Source organism: Podarcis gaigeae (genome assembly GCF_964106915.1).
Source record: "Podarcis gaigeae genome assembly, chromosome: 10".
Classification (NCBI taxonomy): domain Eukaryota; kingdom Metazoa; phylum Chordata; class Lepidosauria; order Squamata; family Lacertidae; genus Podarcis; species Podarcis gaigeae.
The window spans coordinates 30,938,679-30,954,249 of record NC_139686.1 but is presented as its reverse complement, the minus strand read 5'-3'; the positions used below and the strand labels follow the sequence as shown (position 1 = coordinate 30,954,249).

General features: G+C 41.3%; 1 protein-coding gene across 3 annotated transcripts in view; it reads right to left on the bottom strand.

The window, feature by feature from the left end:
- The window catches only part of XPNPEP3 (X-prolyl aminopeptidase 3), a 25,511-nt gene extending 9,940 nt beyond the window's left edge, over positions 1-15,571 (bottom strand). For 2 of the 3 annotated variants that reach the window (XR_014555902.1, XM_083701713.1), the window contains exons 1-6: positions 15,348-15,571; positions 12,350-12,466; positions 8,570-8,968; positions 7,474-7,676; positions 4,994-5,056; positions 3,513-3,626 (exon numbers count right to left, since the gene is read on the bottom strand). Coding sequence is in view for 2 of the 3 variants with exons in the window: in XM_083701713.1 (XP_083557839.1) it covers positions 3,513-3,626; positions 4,994-5,056; positions 7,474-7,676; positions 8,570-8,968; positions 12,350-12,466; positions 15,348-15,408 (957 nt within the window). In the remaining variant the exon portion in view is untranslated. Of the gene's footprint in view, positions 1-3,512; positions 3,627-4,993; positions 5,057-7,473; positions 7,677-8,569; positions 8,969-9,627; positions 9,694-12,349; positions 12,467-15,347 lie in introns of those variants that run through there. The other variant, XM_083701714.1, reaches the window with a different exon arrangement.

Genomic DNA, 15,571 nt, shown 5'->3' with positions numbered 1-15,571 from the left:
AAGGAAAAGCTGTTTATGCACAATTACAGATTGTTCCAATGACCCATGAAGCCAACTGCAGGTAATGCAGGAATGCAGACCTGTGACTTTCCAGATGTGGTCCATAATCTTTGAGCATTGGCCATGCTATCTGGAGATTATGGGAGCGGCAGTTGAACCATACATGGAGGGCCACAGGTTCCCCATCTGTGTCCTAAAGGTAAATGAATATGTTTGAAATGTTTTGCATTGCCCATGATTTAGCTGAAGTAACTAAAATCTTTGTCATAGATGCCGACTTCATGCTCTCTACCTTATGTAAGTCCCTCTAAATGTACGTAAATGGTCACCCTATTTTGATGGGTTCTTATTAAAATCACAGACGGCTTGCAGTGTAAGGCCTGCCTGCAGAGACTTGAATGGGACAGACGTAATCATCACACTCACTGTCTTTAAAAAACAACAACACCATTCACTTATTTTAATAGGATTGATATATTATTATTTTATAACATGCTGGAAGCATATTAAAACCTTATTGTGATCTCTGTGACAGTTCAGCTCAACTGGATGGAAAGCGTACAAAAGATTCTGTTGTTCTGATAAACCTCGAAATCCATTTCAGGGCAGCTGTGATCAGCGTTCTTAAGTTCCAGAAGGGAACGGTAGAGATAAAAGACCTTGTTTTAAGAACTGAGTCTCACCAGTAATATGCTACTCTAGAAAGAGTCCACCTGCTGCCCTGCGACAAGAGGGCCTCCCTGTGCTTGTGTGCTTCAGCTGTTCATTATCATTCCTATATCCCCCCAATCTCCCTCCAAGTAATCAGAACAGTGAAATCCCTTCCTTAGTCAAAAGCCTCCCTTTCCCCCAGCAATTATTAGTCACCTGTTAAAAAGCATCATAATTTTGGAAACTGGCAGGCATCATGTGGCCCCATTCACCAGTCTCTGTGTAAGGAAAGTAAGGAAAAGAACATCTACTTCTGAAGAAATAGACTTTTCTTAAATGACTGAATAATCAAGACCTGGACGCTGTGACACTGCATTCAAACTAAGAAGGGGGAAACAGTATTAGGGGAATTCTGCAGGGACCATCCAGATACGAGAACATGCATTACATCTGTTCAGTTTTTGTGTGCAGAAATATAGTCCCTTATTATTCCCCCCACAAGGAGCATCATATTTGATCTAGATGTCTGAGAATGTCCCAGAAGTTCTTTGCTTGGCTTTCTCGAGAGGGAGCCAGTCTCTAGATACAGGGTAGGCAGAAGTACCCTGGGACAGAGTAGAACTGGTTTTACTTTAGTAATGTGTATCTCAATAAACCATTCAGGAACAGGACTTTTTAAGATGTCTTAGTCCTGCTCTTTCTTCACTGCTCTCTTCAATGGGCCAATGATCACATGCCCCTCAAGGACAGGCGCTGCTGCAAAACTACTTGAGTTTGAGGCTTTGCCATCATGGTGGTTAATATATACAAGTAATATGGGCCAGACATTGTGATTATTTCTACACCAGCAACCCTGATGGTTAATGGCATCAGCCAGACCATTCAGTCGGGTTGATTCATGCAATACGAGCCACAATAACTTACAGCAAACATGGGACCCTCCAAGCTCATGACATCTGAATAGGTATCTAGTCAATTACCAGAGTTGAAGAAGGGGTGATACAGAAGATGACTGTTTGAAAATATTCACTAAGATAGATATTTTCTACACTGACTTGGAAATTGGCTCTGCTCCCTGGAGGACTCTCTTTGCCTTCAAACACATTTTCGTTGCCTCCAGCATCTTTCTTCTACCCTTCACAAATCAACCGATGACACTGGTACACAGTAGGAAATAATGTAACAGCCTTCCCTTAACCTGGTGCCCTGCAAGCGTTTTGGGCTACAACTCCCATCAGCCTCACCTAGCAAGGTCAATGGTCGTGGATGATGAGAGTTGCAGTCCTACAACATCTGGATGGTTAGGCTGTAGCTAGACTCTAACACAGTATAGACACATTGGATTTGCAGGACACTTCCACGGTACAGTGGTACCTCTAGATGTGAACGGGATCTGTTCCAGAGCCCCGTTCGCATCCTGAAGCGAACGCAACCCACGTCTGCGCGGGTCGCAATTCGCCACTTCCGCACATGACGTCATTTTGAGCATCTGCACATGCGCGAGCAGCGAAACCCGGAAGTAACGCGCTCCGTTACTTGCGGGTCGCCGCAGAGCGAAACCCGAAAATGCTTAACCTGAAGCTACTTCAACCCGAGGTATGACTGTATGCTGATTACTAGAATAATCTGAAAGGGTGATGTTTGTATAGCTCTCATTCAGAATGGGGGACTCAAATTGTACCTCCAAAATCAATCTGCTCCCACATATAGCAGGGATGGGGAACGTTCAGCTCTCAAGAAGATGCTACATTACAGCTGCCATCACCCCTGATGGACTGGACCGGCTGATGAGAGTTGTATGTAGCCCTGCAACATCTGTTGGGCCACAGGTGCCCCACTCCTGTCATACATGGAACTGTTTATAAATCACTCTTCAACATAAATAAATCACTCAGCCACCATATCAAAATTCAGCACATAGCTATTTTTGAAAAGTGTGAAAACCTGGCATGTTTGCCTCTTATGGTTAAAACACGAGACATGAAGTTTAAAGCATAAAAGAGACCAGGTATGCCAACACAGAATAAGCCAATCTGCACATGGGGTGGAATGTTGGGCACCAGGAGTTCCACTGTCTCTCTCTGCATTTGGGAAAGGGGTGCTTCCAGTAAGCAGGCAGGTAAAACTGATGCTTGCTGAATGCAAAAAAAATTGGAGAGAAATCACAATTAACAGAAAAAAAGACAGGGAATGAAATATTGCTTATGAAACAAGGCTTATCTGACCAAAACACTATTTGCTCACTGAGCACACAGTGGTATGTTTGGAGTGCTTCTGACATTCTGCACATTTCAAAATGTATTGGGCCAAATAAATCTGGTTTTGGCAACTTCCGAGATTTCATCACTCCTTTCTTTGCTTGCAGAATGCAAGCCTCGTTTACTAAGACACACACACAGAACGCTTTATGTGCAGACACCCTCTGAAGGCAATTACTATCATTGAACAGTGAAGGTACAGTTGTCAAACCGAAGATCTTAATGGGAAGATTTGCCAAACAACAGTAGTTTTGGAACCAGTCCATGTGAACTCTGTGAGGACAACACCCAAGATAAATGTTACAGCTTCTCGGATTCAAGTCAGATATGCAAACCTAACAAGGAAAAAGCACGGCAGAGTCACTCCATAGCTCAGGCTTTGCTGAGGCATACTCCTGACCACACCCTCTCCTCCATGTTAAGCTAACTATGGTAAGAGATGGCGTGGACACACACCCAGGAAGCAGAGGTCACAACTCGGAGGGGTGCACAAAACAGCAAACATGGGTCAGAATAAAACTTCTCCAAATAGTTTAGCAAGGCTTTAGAGAGATGAAGTTATCAGTAGGTTGCAGTATGAATTGTCAGAATCCATTTGGTTACCTTGATGAGCTGGTTGTTTTTCACATAATGCAAGGTGTTGGATCTGTTGCCTCCTGCAACCACAGGAGGATAAGCCAAAATATCAGCACCACGAGCCCGGCACTCAAATTCGAACTGGAATAATTAAGTTGGAAATAAGAAAAGCCATTAATTCTAGCTCAGGATTGCACAGTACACATCCGAGCCCTTTTCCCTTTTCTGGTTGTGCATCGGACAACAAACCAATGAGGTGTAGAGGATACAATGTTGGGCTTGAATTCACTGGTAGTTTTTAAGTGGCTAAATCAATTACAGATTTACAAACTCCCTTTGCCTCAGACAATTCTCCCATTTGTTGTATTTATCTCCTGGGTGCTTCTGATTTGGGCTCATTGGATGAACTGTTTGAAAGAAATGTGGAAAACCAGGAGGCACTTCTAATTCCATTAAGCACATTCTCTGTGGCAGGCTCAATCCATATGCTAGCCAATTCATTTCTTATGCAGGGAAGAAAGACTTGCAGGTCTGTACAATGCACAATATAGAACTATTCAAGTCATTATGCTTGTGTGAAAGAAATACACATTCTTGGATACGAAGGTATAAAACCCTCATATGAGAGTGCATATGAAATAAAAATATTTGTTGTTTGACTAACAAATGCAAAATTGTAAACACCTCTTAAGGTTTGCCAGCTTTTTCCTAAACTTCTCTGAAGCCTCACTCCCATGTCTGTTATCCTTTTGAAAGGAAGTAAGTTTAGGGAAAGATGCATAATGAGTTGTGGCAGAGCAAAGGCCTATATTAAGCTCCTATTGTTGTCTTAGAAGGAAAACTAACAGTGCAATCCTCCACATGTCTACTCAGAAGCAAGTCCTAGTGAGGCCAATAGGACTTATTCTGAAGTATAAGGTAAGATAAGGTAAAGGTAAAGGACCCCTGGGCGGTTAAGTCCAGTCAAAGGGGTGCGGCGCTCATCTTGCTTCAGGCTGAGGGAGCATACGTTTGTCCGCAGGCAGCTTTCCGGGTCATGTGGCCAAGCATGACTCAACTGCTTTTGGCACTACAGAACACCAAGATGGAAACCAGAGTGCACAGAAATGCCGCTTACCTTCCCGCTGCAGTGGTAACTATTTATCTACTCATACTGGCATGCTTTCGAACTGCTAGGTTGGAAGAAGCTAGGATAGAGTAACAGGAGCTCACCCGTCGCACAGATTCGAACCACCAACCTTCTGATTGGCAAGCTCAAGAGGCCCAGTGGTTTAGACCACAGCGCCAGCCGTGTCCCCTATGAAGTATGTGTGCATAGGACTGCTGCCTAAGAGGTCAATGCAATACTAAGAGGGGGGATGTTATTGTTTCATTTTTGTTCTATTTATCTGTGCTTTTATCCTATATTTTTATCTTGTGAACCACCCTGAGGTCTTATGAAGGGCAGTCAATCCATCCCAACTGCATGAAGAATTATGATGCTTTCTCGGATACTACAAAGCACATACCTTAGCATACAGAAATGCTTCATCCACTGGAGCTTTGCTTGCAAACATTGTCTCCACAAACGCCTGTCAAAAAGTCAAATAGAGAATAAGCATAACTTAGGACCCAAAACCAATCTATGGCCTGTGATGACATTCATCTCTACAGCTATTCCCAGAAGGCTTTTACTGCTGTGAAAGAGGCTGTGAAATGCCTCTTTCACAGCATTTCACAGCCAACACAGAGCATTACCACTACTCTGAATATGGCCACTTGAACCGGTACATAAAACCACCAATGTATGAGCTTAAGAAAGTTGTCCTAAATATCAGCAGTGACTGAGGGTAAGAGGCTTCACATGCCACATTTTATGACAATGACCTGACCCCAAATCCCCACACCCATTTCCCATGCTAGCTTTTGCACCACAAAAGAGGGAGATATTTGTACAGTGGTATCTCGGGTTAAGTACTTAATTCGTTCTGGAGGTCCGTTCATAACCTGAAACTGTTCTTAACCTGAAGCACCACTTTAGCTAATGGGCCTCCTGCTGCCGCCACAGCATGATTTCTGTTCTCATCCTGAAGCAAAGTTCTTAACCTGAAGCACTATTTCTGGGTTAGCAGAGATTGTAACCTGAAGCGTATGTAACCCGAGGCACCACTGTATTAGGATTGTATAAATTTTTCAAAACCATACCCCTGTTTCTGTCATTACCCTCAAAAGCTGACAGAGGTTTGTTCATGAAAGTCTGAAACAAAGCCGGGTCAATTATGTACAGCATCTTTCAGTTTCTCACACAGTTGTTAGCTTGCCTCCATGGTATAAAGCCCACCTGGGTCTGGATGTATATCTGCCAGGACTGCTGTAAATACATTCTAATCCTGGTTGAGGAGGGAAATATGGTGGCAAGATTCCAAATGCTTGGGATCTCTTCTTGGCTTTGGGAAAACCACCATTAGTCAGGTATGTCCCCCACATCTAACACCCAGTTAAACAAGGTAGCCAAACATGGGAGAAAAACACATTGCATGCTCCCATACAGATCTCAAGGTAATCTGTCCAGACCAGTCACTTCTGGCTTTATGGTACAGCAGCCTCTGGAAGCAGAGCCATAACTACTCAATTCAATTCAAACCAAGCCACAGTTAGCACAAGCCATGGTTTCTGATACTGATCTGCTATCTAATCTAAAATAGTGATTCTTTACTTGAAAATTCATGCTTGACCTTCATTAATCTTCCATAATCATGGCTTAATGTGATGCCCGAATTAAGCCTGTATCCTCAGTCACTTGACATCAAACCATTGTTTTCTTTACAATGCAATAAAATAATGTCCTTAATGAGTAAATAAAGTTGCAAAGCTTATCTAAAGCAACATGAATATTTATGGTAACAAGCGTCAACACAGCAACACAGTATATGCCAACAAAACAAAAGTTGTAAGATTAAGAGCAATAATAGTGTTGGATTTACTTATAAAGCCCCTGATCCACTTTCACAGGCTTTGGTACCTACTTGTGGGTCCCAGCCCATAGGCTGGTAAACACTGTTCTAGAGAAGAAATCTGAATGTTGGAAGATTCTGGACAGAGAAATGGAATCCACCACTACAATACATAATTATGAACATCAATTTGGATAGCTTTAAATGGGGTTAAAAGAATTAATGAAGAATAACACGACCAATTGCTGATAGCTGTGCTGGCTGCGTACCACCTGCAGTGTTTGAGGTGCCATGCCTCTGAATACTAGTTGCTAGGTAAACAAAAGTGGGAGGACTGTTGCACTGATGACCTGTTTGAATGCTTCCTATAGGCACCTGACTGGCAACTGTGAGAACAGGGTGCTAGAATAGATAGGCTTTTGGTCTGATCCCGAAAGGCTCTTTTTTATTCTTAGCAATATTCCTATTTGGAAAAGGCGAACCAGGAATTACTATCATTAAATACATCATTATAAAAATCTATAGTCAAAGAGCATGTTTTCAAATTTAATTTGATGTTGATCTTATCCCACAACATCAGAAATCATTTCCATAATGGATTGTTATGGATTTGCAAAGGCCAGTTCTGCTTCTTAAAAATGCCCCTCAAAGTTTATTCCAAAACACTGCATTCTAAGACCAACCACAGGATGTCACTAGATACATAACCCAAGATAGAATTGGCTCAGATTGTGAAACTAAGTACAGTAATAACGAAGAAGATCAAGTACATTTGGTTCCCACCTGATTGGTGTTTTGTTGAATTACTTTGTATGAAATTAATTGTTGTGTTAGCCAATAAAGGTCTTGCCGTATTGGAAAGTTTAGTATACAGATGCCTTCCCATAAAATCGAAGAATGTATTTTCCTTGGGATTACCCACTTACAAAAGAACAGTTCCCAGAACCATCCAACCAGAAGCAACCCAAGTTTGTCCACATCCCATCTCTCCTTTAATAAGTGTTTCTGCACTTTTCTGTTAACATCCTGTTAGGCACAACTGCCTTGTCCCATACCTGTGATGTCACCTTGCCAGCAATCTTCATTCTCTCAATCTCTGCAGCAGATTTAACCAGTCGTAGGTTTTGCACTAAGTGCCTGATTGCTCGGATACGATTCTTGCTTCTAGCTTTGACTTCTGCCAGGTGTAGCAAGTAATCAGAATGGAGTTGTGGATGCACAGGTTTAGCAAAATCATACCAAACCATACTAGATTCATCTGTGAAACAGAATATAAACACACATTAGAACTATTGCTGAAACTATTCTTTCTATTCCAATGCACCATCCACTTAGAAACAAAATTGTACGACTATATATTTTGGAAAGTTTGCCTGTTCTCCATGCATCTGAGGACATCACTTAAGGTATCTTAACCAAGCTTTACATGGTGATTCCTGAGATCAAACAGAAGGTTTTCATCTCTGTTGGAATACAATTTTGAATTAAGGTAGCAGACTGAACTTTTCAAACCTGCACTGATTTTAATACTTAAAATTCCCGAGCAATGCTGGGTATAAGGCTTCCAGCTAATTATAAACTGAGAAAATAATAGAGTTGGAATGTACCTTGGAGGTCATCACTCCCCCCCCCCCCCCCGGCTCAATGTAGGATCTAAAATGCAGGATACAATTATAGATATTTCACAGCTGAAAATTGTCTGTGTAAATAGGATATCCACTTCCCTCAATGTAAATATGTCATCTAATCTTATGGAAAACCAGGCCTTTGGATGATATATGTCAGAAAGAAGCAAGCCTGTCAAGAAGACACATTATTCTTCCCTAATAGTCATTATTCAAATAAAGGGATCCTGAAGGGAAAATGCAAATGTTTGCCACAGTACTGAAGACTTCTGTGATTTTTCTACTATATTAGTAAAGATTCCTGAGCCACAGGCCATCCAACAGCCGCAGGAGAATCTAAAATGTTAATTATGTAACTTTTCTCAAGGGGTGGGGGGGAATTACAACCAGGTAGCTGGGAGCACAAAATTCCTTTGCATGTTTCCACTATGCTCTCCACCTGTGAGCAACCTGCCCAAAGGCTTTTCTACACCCTGCCGAAACTCCTACCAATCCACATCTCCTGTATGTTTCTTCTTCTTCTTACCTTTCAATTTAGCCACCAGGTGCCTAAACTCTTCTATGGTATATGCTTCATCCACGCCCGTGAGAGCCACTGCCCCGTCCGTACCAGACCGTGGTCCATCCCATAGCTCCCTGCTTGGATCCCGCCGTGGGACAAACAACAGAGCTTTGTGGGATGGCAAAGGTTTGCCAGGCACAGTCTGTAGCACCAAGATGCTGTCAGGCTCCTGGAACCCGCACAAATACAGGAAGTTAGTGTCCTGGTGGAAGGTGTACGGAATATCATTGCTCATGTAGTAGGTAGGATTGGATAGCAGAATCACTGTGTGGTCCATCCCTGGCACCTCTTTGTGTATCTGAGCCATCAACTTGTGCCTACGGAGAGCATACTCCACTTGCGACAACCCCGGTGTTACTTCTCCTGTGAACAGAAATCAAAATAGCTATTCTTGTTTCAAAAACACCTCTTCATGCTGTTAATTTTCTGCGCTATGCTGCTAAGCAGCAAATTTCCCTCCTCTAGCATGTCATTGCTCCTCTCAATTGACTCTCCTTTCCACCTCACATCCCCTTTTCTCCTCATCACTATTCTTTTCCCTACTCCAAGATGGGAAACTTGCTGGACTCCAGCTCCCATCAGCATCAGCCAGAATAACCAATGGCTGGGGTGATGGGAATTACAGTCCAGGAACATCTGGAGGACTACAGGTTGGCTACCCCTGCCCTGCTCCAATGTGTACACATTCTCAGCTTATTTCACAGTCATGGGTAAGGGGAAAAAAGCTCCATTTGAAATTAACATTAATTCTCAAGGCATTCCACAAACTAACATAAGGATATTAATTTTTAGATTGGAGAATAGGTGATGATGGAGGAAGAAAATAGGTACACTTTAACCCAATTGAAATACTACATTTTTTCAGCTTCTTGATATTGCACAGGCAATGGTAGTGCTGGGTGCAACCTTTAAGGTGAAGTCAGAAGAGATATTAGATTGCCCAGCGAAATTTTTTCCAAAACTTATCAAGCTTCTAACAGTGAACAATCATCGGACTATTTTTAGTATTATAAGCTATGTACCTAATAGCTCCAAGGAAAAATTCTCTTTCTCGGAACTGCAGATTTAATCTGTCAACCACATTTTATCTGCAAAGAATGCAAAGTACAGAGTCTTTTTAACACAACTGGACTGAAGAAACAAGAGCTGCTGATTGCAAATGAGGTACACTCTTGGCATAATCTATGACCACAATCCTGCACTCGCACATGTTAATGAAGTTAAGTGGGACGTTTTATGTGAGAACTGCACCCTTAGGCTACAATCCCTAAGCAAGCTTACATGGAAGGAAGTCCCAGTGAAAATGATAGGAGACTAATGCTGCAAGCAGTTATATGAGGTTCTCAAGCCAAAGGTCTTTGCCTAGATGTTTATGCTACCTGTTTCATATGGCTACCTTGCATTCAGAATTTTTTCCTTTACAATAATCTGGGTTGCCTCTAATGATCCCATGAGTGGCATTCTGCTCCTAGAAAGGTCACTCCCAACACGTGCTAATGAAAGGGGGTGGAGGCAACCTCTGCTCATTCCAGCCTCTGCACCTCTGCTGAAGGACCCCCCCAGAATAGCATGGGAGGTAGTGCAGGCAAGAGGTAGAACTGGTGAAAATTATGCCTCCCACTTCCACTAACAGGTGCCTCCACTGGATCAAACCCATAATGAAGAAAGTACAGTGCAGACTGAAAAGTACACTCAGAGACAACATGCCAGTGAATTCCAGTTGCTGTAGGAATACAGTAGGGAAGGGTTGCTTTCTTCATGTTGTGTTTGGAGGCTTCCTAGAAACATTTGGACACTGGGAAGCATATTGCTGGACTACATGTTCCATTAGGGCCTCTCTTATGTTGGAATGGAAGAACAAGGGTTCAGTTTTATAGTAATCCAGTAATATTTTGTCCTAGTTTGCAGACCACCTGAAACCACAACTAAGCTTTAGTATACTTGCAACGTGCTAAATATGGGACCATAAAGGTAGACGCTTCGCTCCTTCCTCACCATGGCCACTGCCATGCTGCTTGGAGCTAAGCCATGCTTTGGCTTCACATCATGTCTGAACCTAGATTTATGGTTTGTCTCTTTCCATATATAGCATGAGCCTGGGTTCAGACACAATGCAAAGCCAAAGTATAGCTTAGATTCTGGCAGTGTAGTAGCAGCAGCAAGAGTGGAGAAGAGAATAAGCTGGATGTTATTTTAGTCACATGCAAGAATATGTTCACCTTTAAACCATACTTAAAATGACATGTGAACCAGCCCATAGTAATGTAATTTTAACTTAGTAGTAGAAAGGCGGGGTATAAAATAATACACAAATAACCACACAGTGCATTCCGATACTAATTTGATTGAACTCAGTGGGACTTAAACATGCATGACAACAGGATACATGTTTGGAGAGAGAGGCAAATCATAGAATACAAATGGAAAATAAAGGTGTTTGAGATAAAGGAAAAGGATTGTCACTTTTGGAAGAAAGCATGGTTGAATAACAATGAGTTTCAAGTGTGGGTGAATGATTCCTTTTCTGGAAAACTGATTGCTAGCTATACAGTCGTACCTTGGATCTCGAATGCCTTGGCTCCCGAATAAATCGGCTCCCCAACGATTGAAACCTGGAAGTGAGTGTTCTGGTTTTTGAACGATTTTTGGAAGCCACTGGGTCTCCCACAGCTTCCGAAGCTGCACTTTGGTTTTTGAACGTTTGGAAGTTGAATGGACTTCCAGAATGGATTCCGTTCGACTTCCAAGATATGACTGTACAATTAAATGACGGTCCCAGGCCTAATTTACAAATGTCAATCAAGCAGAGAGGGTTTTTTTATTTACAAACTTTTTTATTCCACTCTTCTGTCAGAAGCACATCCGTAAAATGACCTAAAGGCCTATTGGAAACAAAACTGTCTTCCCTGTCCACTTGAAGACTCATAAATATGGGCCCAGACTGCCATGGGAAGGTATTCCAGATTTTCGGTGCTATGATAAGGAAGGACCTGACATTCTGCCCACCTGCTGCAACTCTGAAGGTAGGAAAATATGAAACTGGTGTTCAGAAAAGTTCTTAGGGAAGGAGGTAAGTTCTGTCAATCATAAGAACTACAGTGGTACCTTGGGTTAAGATCTTAATTCATTCCGGATGTCCGTTGTTAACCTGAGGTAGCACTTTAGCTAATGGGGCCTCCTGCTGCTGCTCAATTTCTGTTCTCATCCTGAAGCAAAGTTCTTAACCCGAGGTACTATTTCTGGGTTAGCAGAGTCTGTAACCTGAAGCGTCTGTAACCCGAGGTACCACTGTATGTGGAATTTTTTCCTGCTGCTGCTGTCATGGAAATATTTGTTTACCATACCTGCTTGGTTTACATATTGCCTTTGCTCACACATGTACACTTTCCATTCTCCCATTTCACTGTTCTATACTTAAAACTTTTGCTGTATTTATCTCAAGTTTTATCTCATATTGGGATGCTCTATTATTTTAAGCAATGAGTCTGAACTGATTGAGAAATGCATACACAGGGATGATACCTCTTTGGAATTTTAGGAAATACTTTCTGAAGGTGAATTCCACTAAGGATGTACAATTTTCCTCCTCTTCATGCAAAATAAAAAGAATCTAATGACACAGCTTAGAAACTAGTGTCCGTGGATGCTATCCTATGCAAACATGGCAGGGAGTAAGTCCCACTGAATACAGTGTTTCTTACCTCTGAGTAAATATGCTTAGGACTGTACTGAAATGATCCTTACCTGGTTTCAGAAGATGTGGATGTGTGAAAGGGCTAGGTTGACCTAGGTACCGGTTTGGAATCTTCCTTTGCTCAACAGGCTGGATGGACAAATTCCGAAAGAAACAGAACTTGCAGTCTAAAAGAAAACAACTATATTGTGTCAAGCTGAAAGACCTTTCTAGGTGTAATACAGTCAAGTCACACGCTTGCCATTCTTAAGAACTGTTCTTTTCACCTTTCTTCTAAGGCAAATCCACATGGAATAACCTGCAGTGCAAGCCTATAAATGTGTACTCAGATGTAAGCCCCACTGAATTCACATGTACTTACTCCAAAAAGTAGCTATGGATGGCAGATTCAAAAAGATTTAAATCTTCAATTTACTTACAAATGTGACAGAACAGAATTGCACAAATTCTCTTTAACTTTCAGAAAGGACATCACTTTTAAGATTTTTGTTTGTCTGTCCTCAGTATTTATTTCCATCTCAAAGGCTGCAAATACCTTAGCCATGGAGCTTACCCTCCTTTTACCAGGGTAAGGTTAACTGATACTCTTCTACTAGAGGGGTAGGAAACCTGTGATTATCCAAACATTGGTGCTCTCCAGCTACCATCAGCCCAAGTCTGTATGGTCCATGATCAAGGATGCTGGGAGCTGCAATCCAATGACTTCTAGGGAGGGCACAGGTTCCCCACACCTGTTCTACAATATAACTAAAATATTGCAGTGATACTTCTATTAACTACTAACCATCCTTTCAAAACCATACAATGAGATTAAAGTGTGTGTGTGTGTGTGTGTGTGTGTGTGTGTGTGTGTGTAAGAATGTGACTGTATTGCAAGTTACATTCTGGTATTCCTTTTATCTCTTCCTGTGCAACACAGTATTTTTTAGCAGTATTTGTTTTGTAAGGACACAGTCCTAACTCTCCTCTGCCCTGGTAGACCTTGTAATGCTTATGTTTATCTTCCTTGAAACTGAGTAGGGAGTACTACATGACATGAAAACATTTTACCATCTGCCCAATTATTAATGCACTCTTATCAATATAGATTTTATTCATATGCACTTGGAATATACTGAAAATATTGAGAATCAGACTTATTTGAGGGGGGCAGGTATCAAAGTATTTCATTCAAGTGCCAAAAAAGTTTGAATAAACTGCTAACATTCACAAGAGTGGGCAACTAGGTGGGTACATAAAAATTGCTAATAGACATCATTACAGACCAAGAATACAATCTAGAGAAAACCAGTAGTAGCTGAGGTTGAAATCCCGTGCATAAAAACCATTGAATTAAGTTGGGTTGGGGATGCCAAACTCTGCAAAGGGCTGCAGCTGTAGAACCCAGTCCCTGCGTAGGTCCAGGGTCTCCTATACACACTTCCTTAAGAACAAGCCCAGTTGCACACAATAGGTGTTTCCGAGTAAATATGCATGAGATTGGACTACATACTCACTGAAGTTAATGGAAACTAGAGTGATGACTGTCTACTAGAAGGAATTACCCAATTATTACCCCTCATAAATCTTCTCAGGAATGCAACTTTTCAGCTTTATACTTTGCATGTTTACCCAGAAACTCAATAGGACATATTCCAATATAAGTACTGCCCACATTTTCATGTAGAAATAAATCCAACAGAATTTAAAGGATCTACCATTCGTAAACATGCAGATGAATACAACCTCCCTCACCGCTTGCATTTTGCAGCAGCATCCCCAGGTGCAAATACTACTGAGCTCCGTAGAACTTTCTTCCTAGAAAGGGTGCTCAGGTCTACAAACTTAAGACCCAATCCAGTCATTGCATTCTCAGAAGTCCCACTGAATTCAATGGAACTTAATGCTCACATACCGGTAAGTGTTTGCAGAGGATTGCAGCCTGATCTTATGCAGAGTTGGGCATGCCTAAGCCTGCTGATGTCAATAAAGTTAAGTGTACCTTGTACTGCATAGAATCCAGCCACCCAGAGAGTTTGGATTCTCTATTTTACACCATAAACTAGCAATTCAAGCATAACAAGTTTTAAAAAATAAATTTAATTTTCCTTTTAAAGAAAACTCAGTGTGATCATACAGGTTTTCCTATCATATAAATCTTCATTTTTTTACACATTTTGGAAGGTGACATACAGTATAGTATGAAAAATATAAAAGAACTAGATTATCTTGAGCATTCACTTTCTCAGTTAAAAACCATTAATGTATGTCCTTTTAATCTGTACCGTGTAAACAGATTGTTTCAAAGGTTGACAAGGAAGCTTAACCTTATTTTTTTTTCAATTCAACAATTCAAAATTAGTAAGATAAACAAAAGACTTTGAAACAATGGATATTTTTATTTGCTTTTATAGAATTGCACAAAATTATCAGAAATGTACAAATGGAAGGGCCAAAATAAAGAGGTTTGAACAAATTCAAGTATAAGAGAAACTATACCAGGTAGTTTCACAAACTACACAAAAGACATAAAACTAAAATTCAGCCATGCTTGAAAACACAAGTCCACTAATCTCTGTGTGGAAGTTAAAACACATAATTTCTCCAACTGAGAACAATGAGACTTAAATGAGTATATAACTCAGCTAATTCATGGCCAGAAATGAATTAAGGTAACGAATTTCAAATTAAATGAGAATTTTTACTACATAATATTTTGGTCCTATCTTGAGATTTTAATGAATTGCATTGTCTGAAAACCATGCTCTTTTTTATGACCTCAGTTCTGAATTCAGAAGTTGATGAAGTTTTAGCGACCCTAAACATCCGAGAACCTTTGTCTTTATATGAAGTCTTCCGATTAACCTAATATGACCTTCTGAAGATTTTGTGTCTCATCATAGAAATATATTTTAACTGGATTAATAACCCAGTTACATAAACTGGTTTCCGTTGTCCATAGTGGAAACTAAAGTGCACACACAGTGGAACCGAGTGCCTAGCATAAGGAACTTCCACCCTCCCCAGAACGAAGGAAGCTCATCTTTAGAAGGAAAGAAAGTCTCTGACCTGAAAAGCTGCACATGCCCCTTACAGGCTGCATAAGTCTCTGTGCTAGGAACAACACCATGGCTGAACCTGCAAGGACAGCACCCACCACTACAGGGCGATCTCTGAGGGGAAACCGGCGTCCCTCTTCCTCTCTTTCCCAAGTCCCCACTCCCTAGCATGCCAGCCTAAACTAAGCTCAAATAGACCACAGGCACGTTGAGAGGACCTTCTCCGCTTTGAGT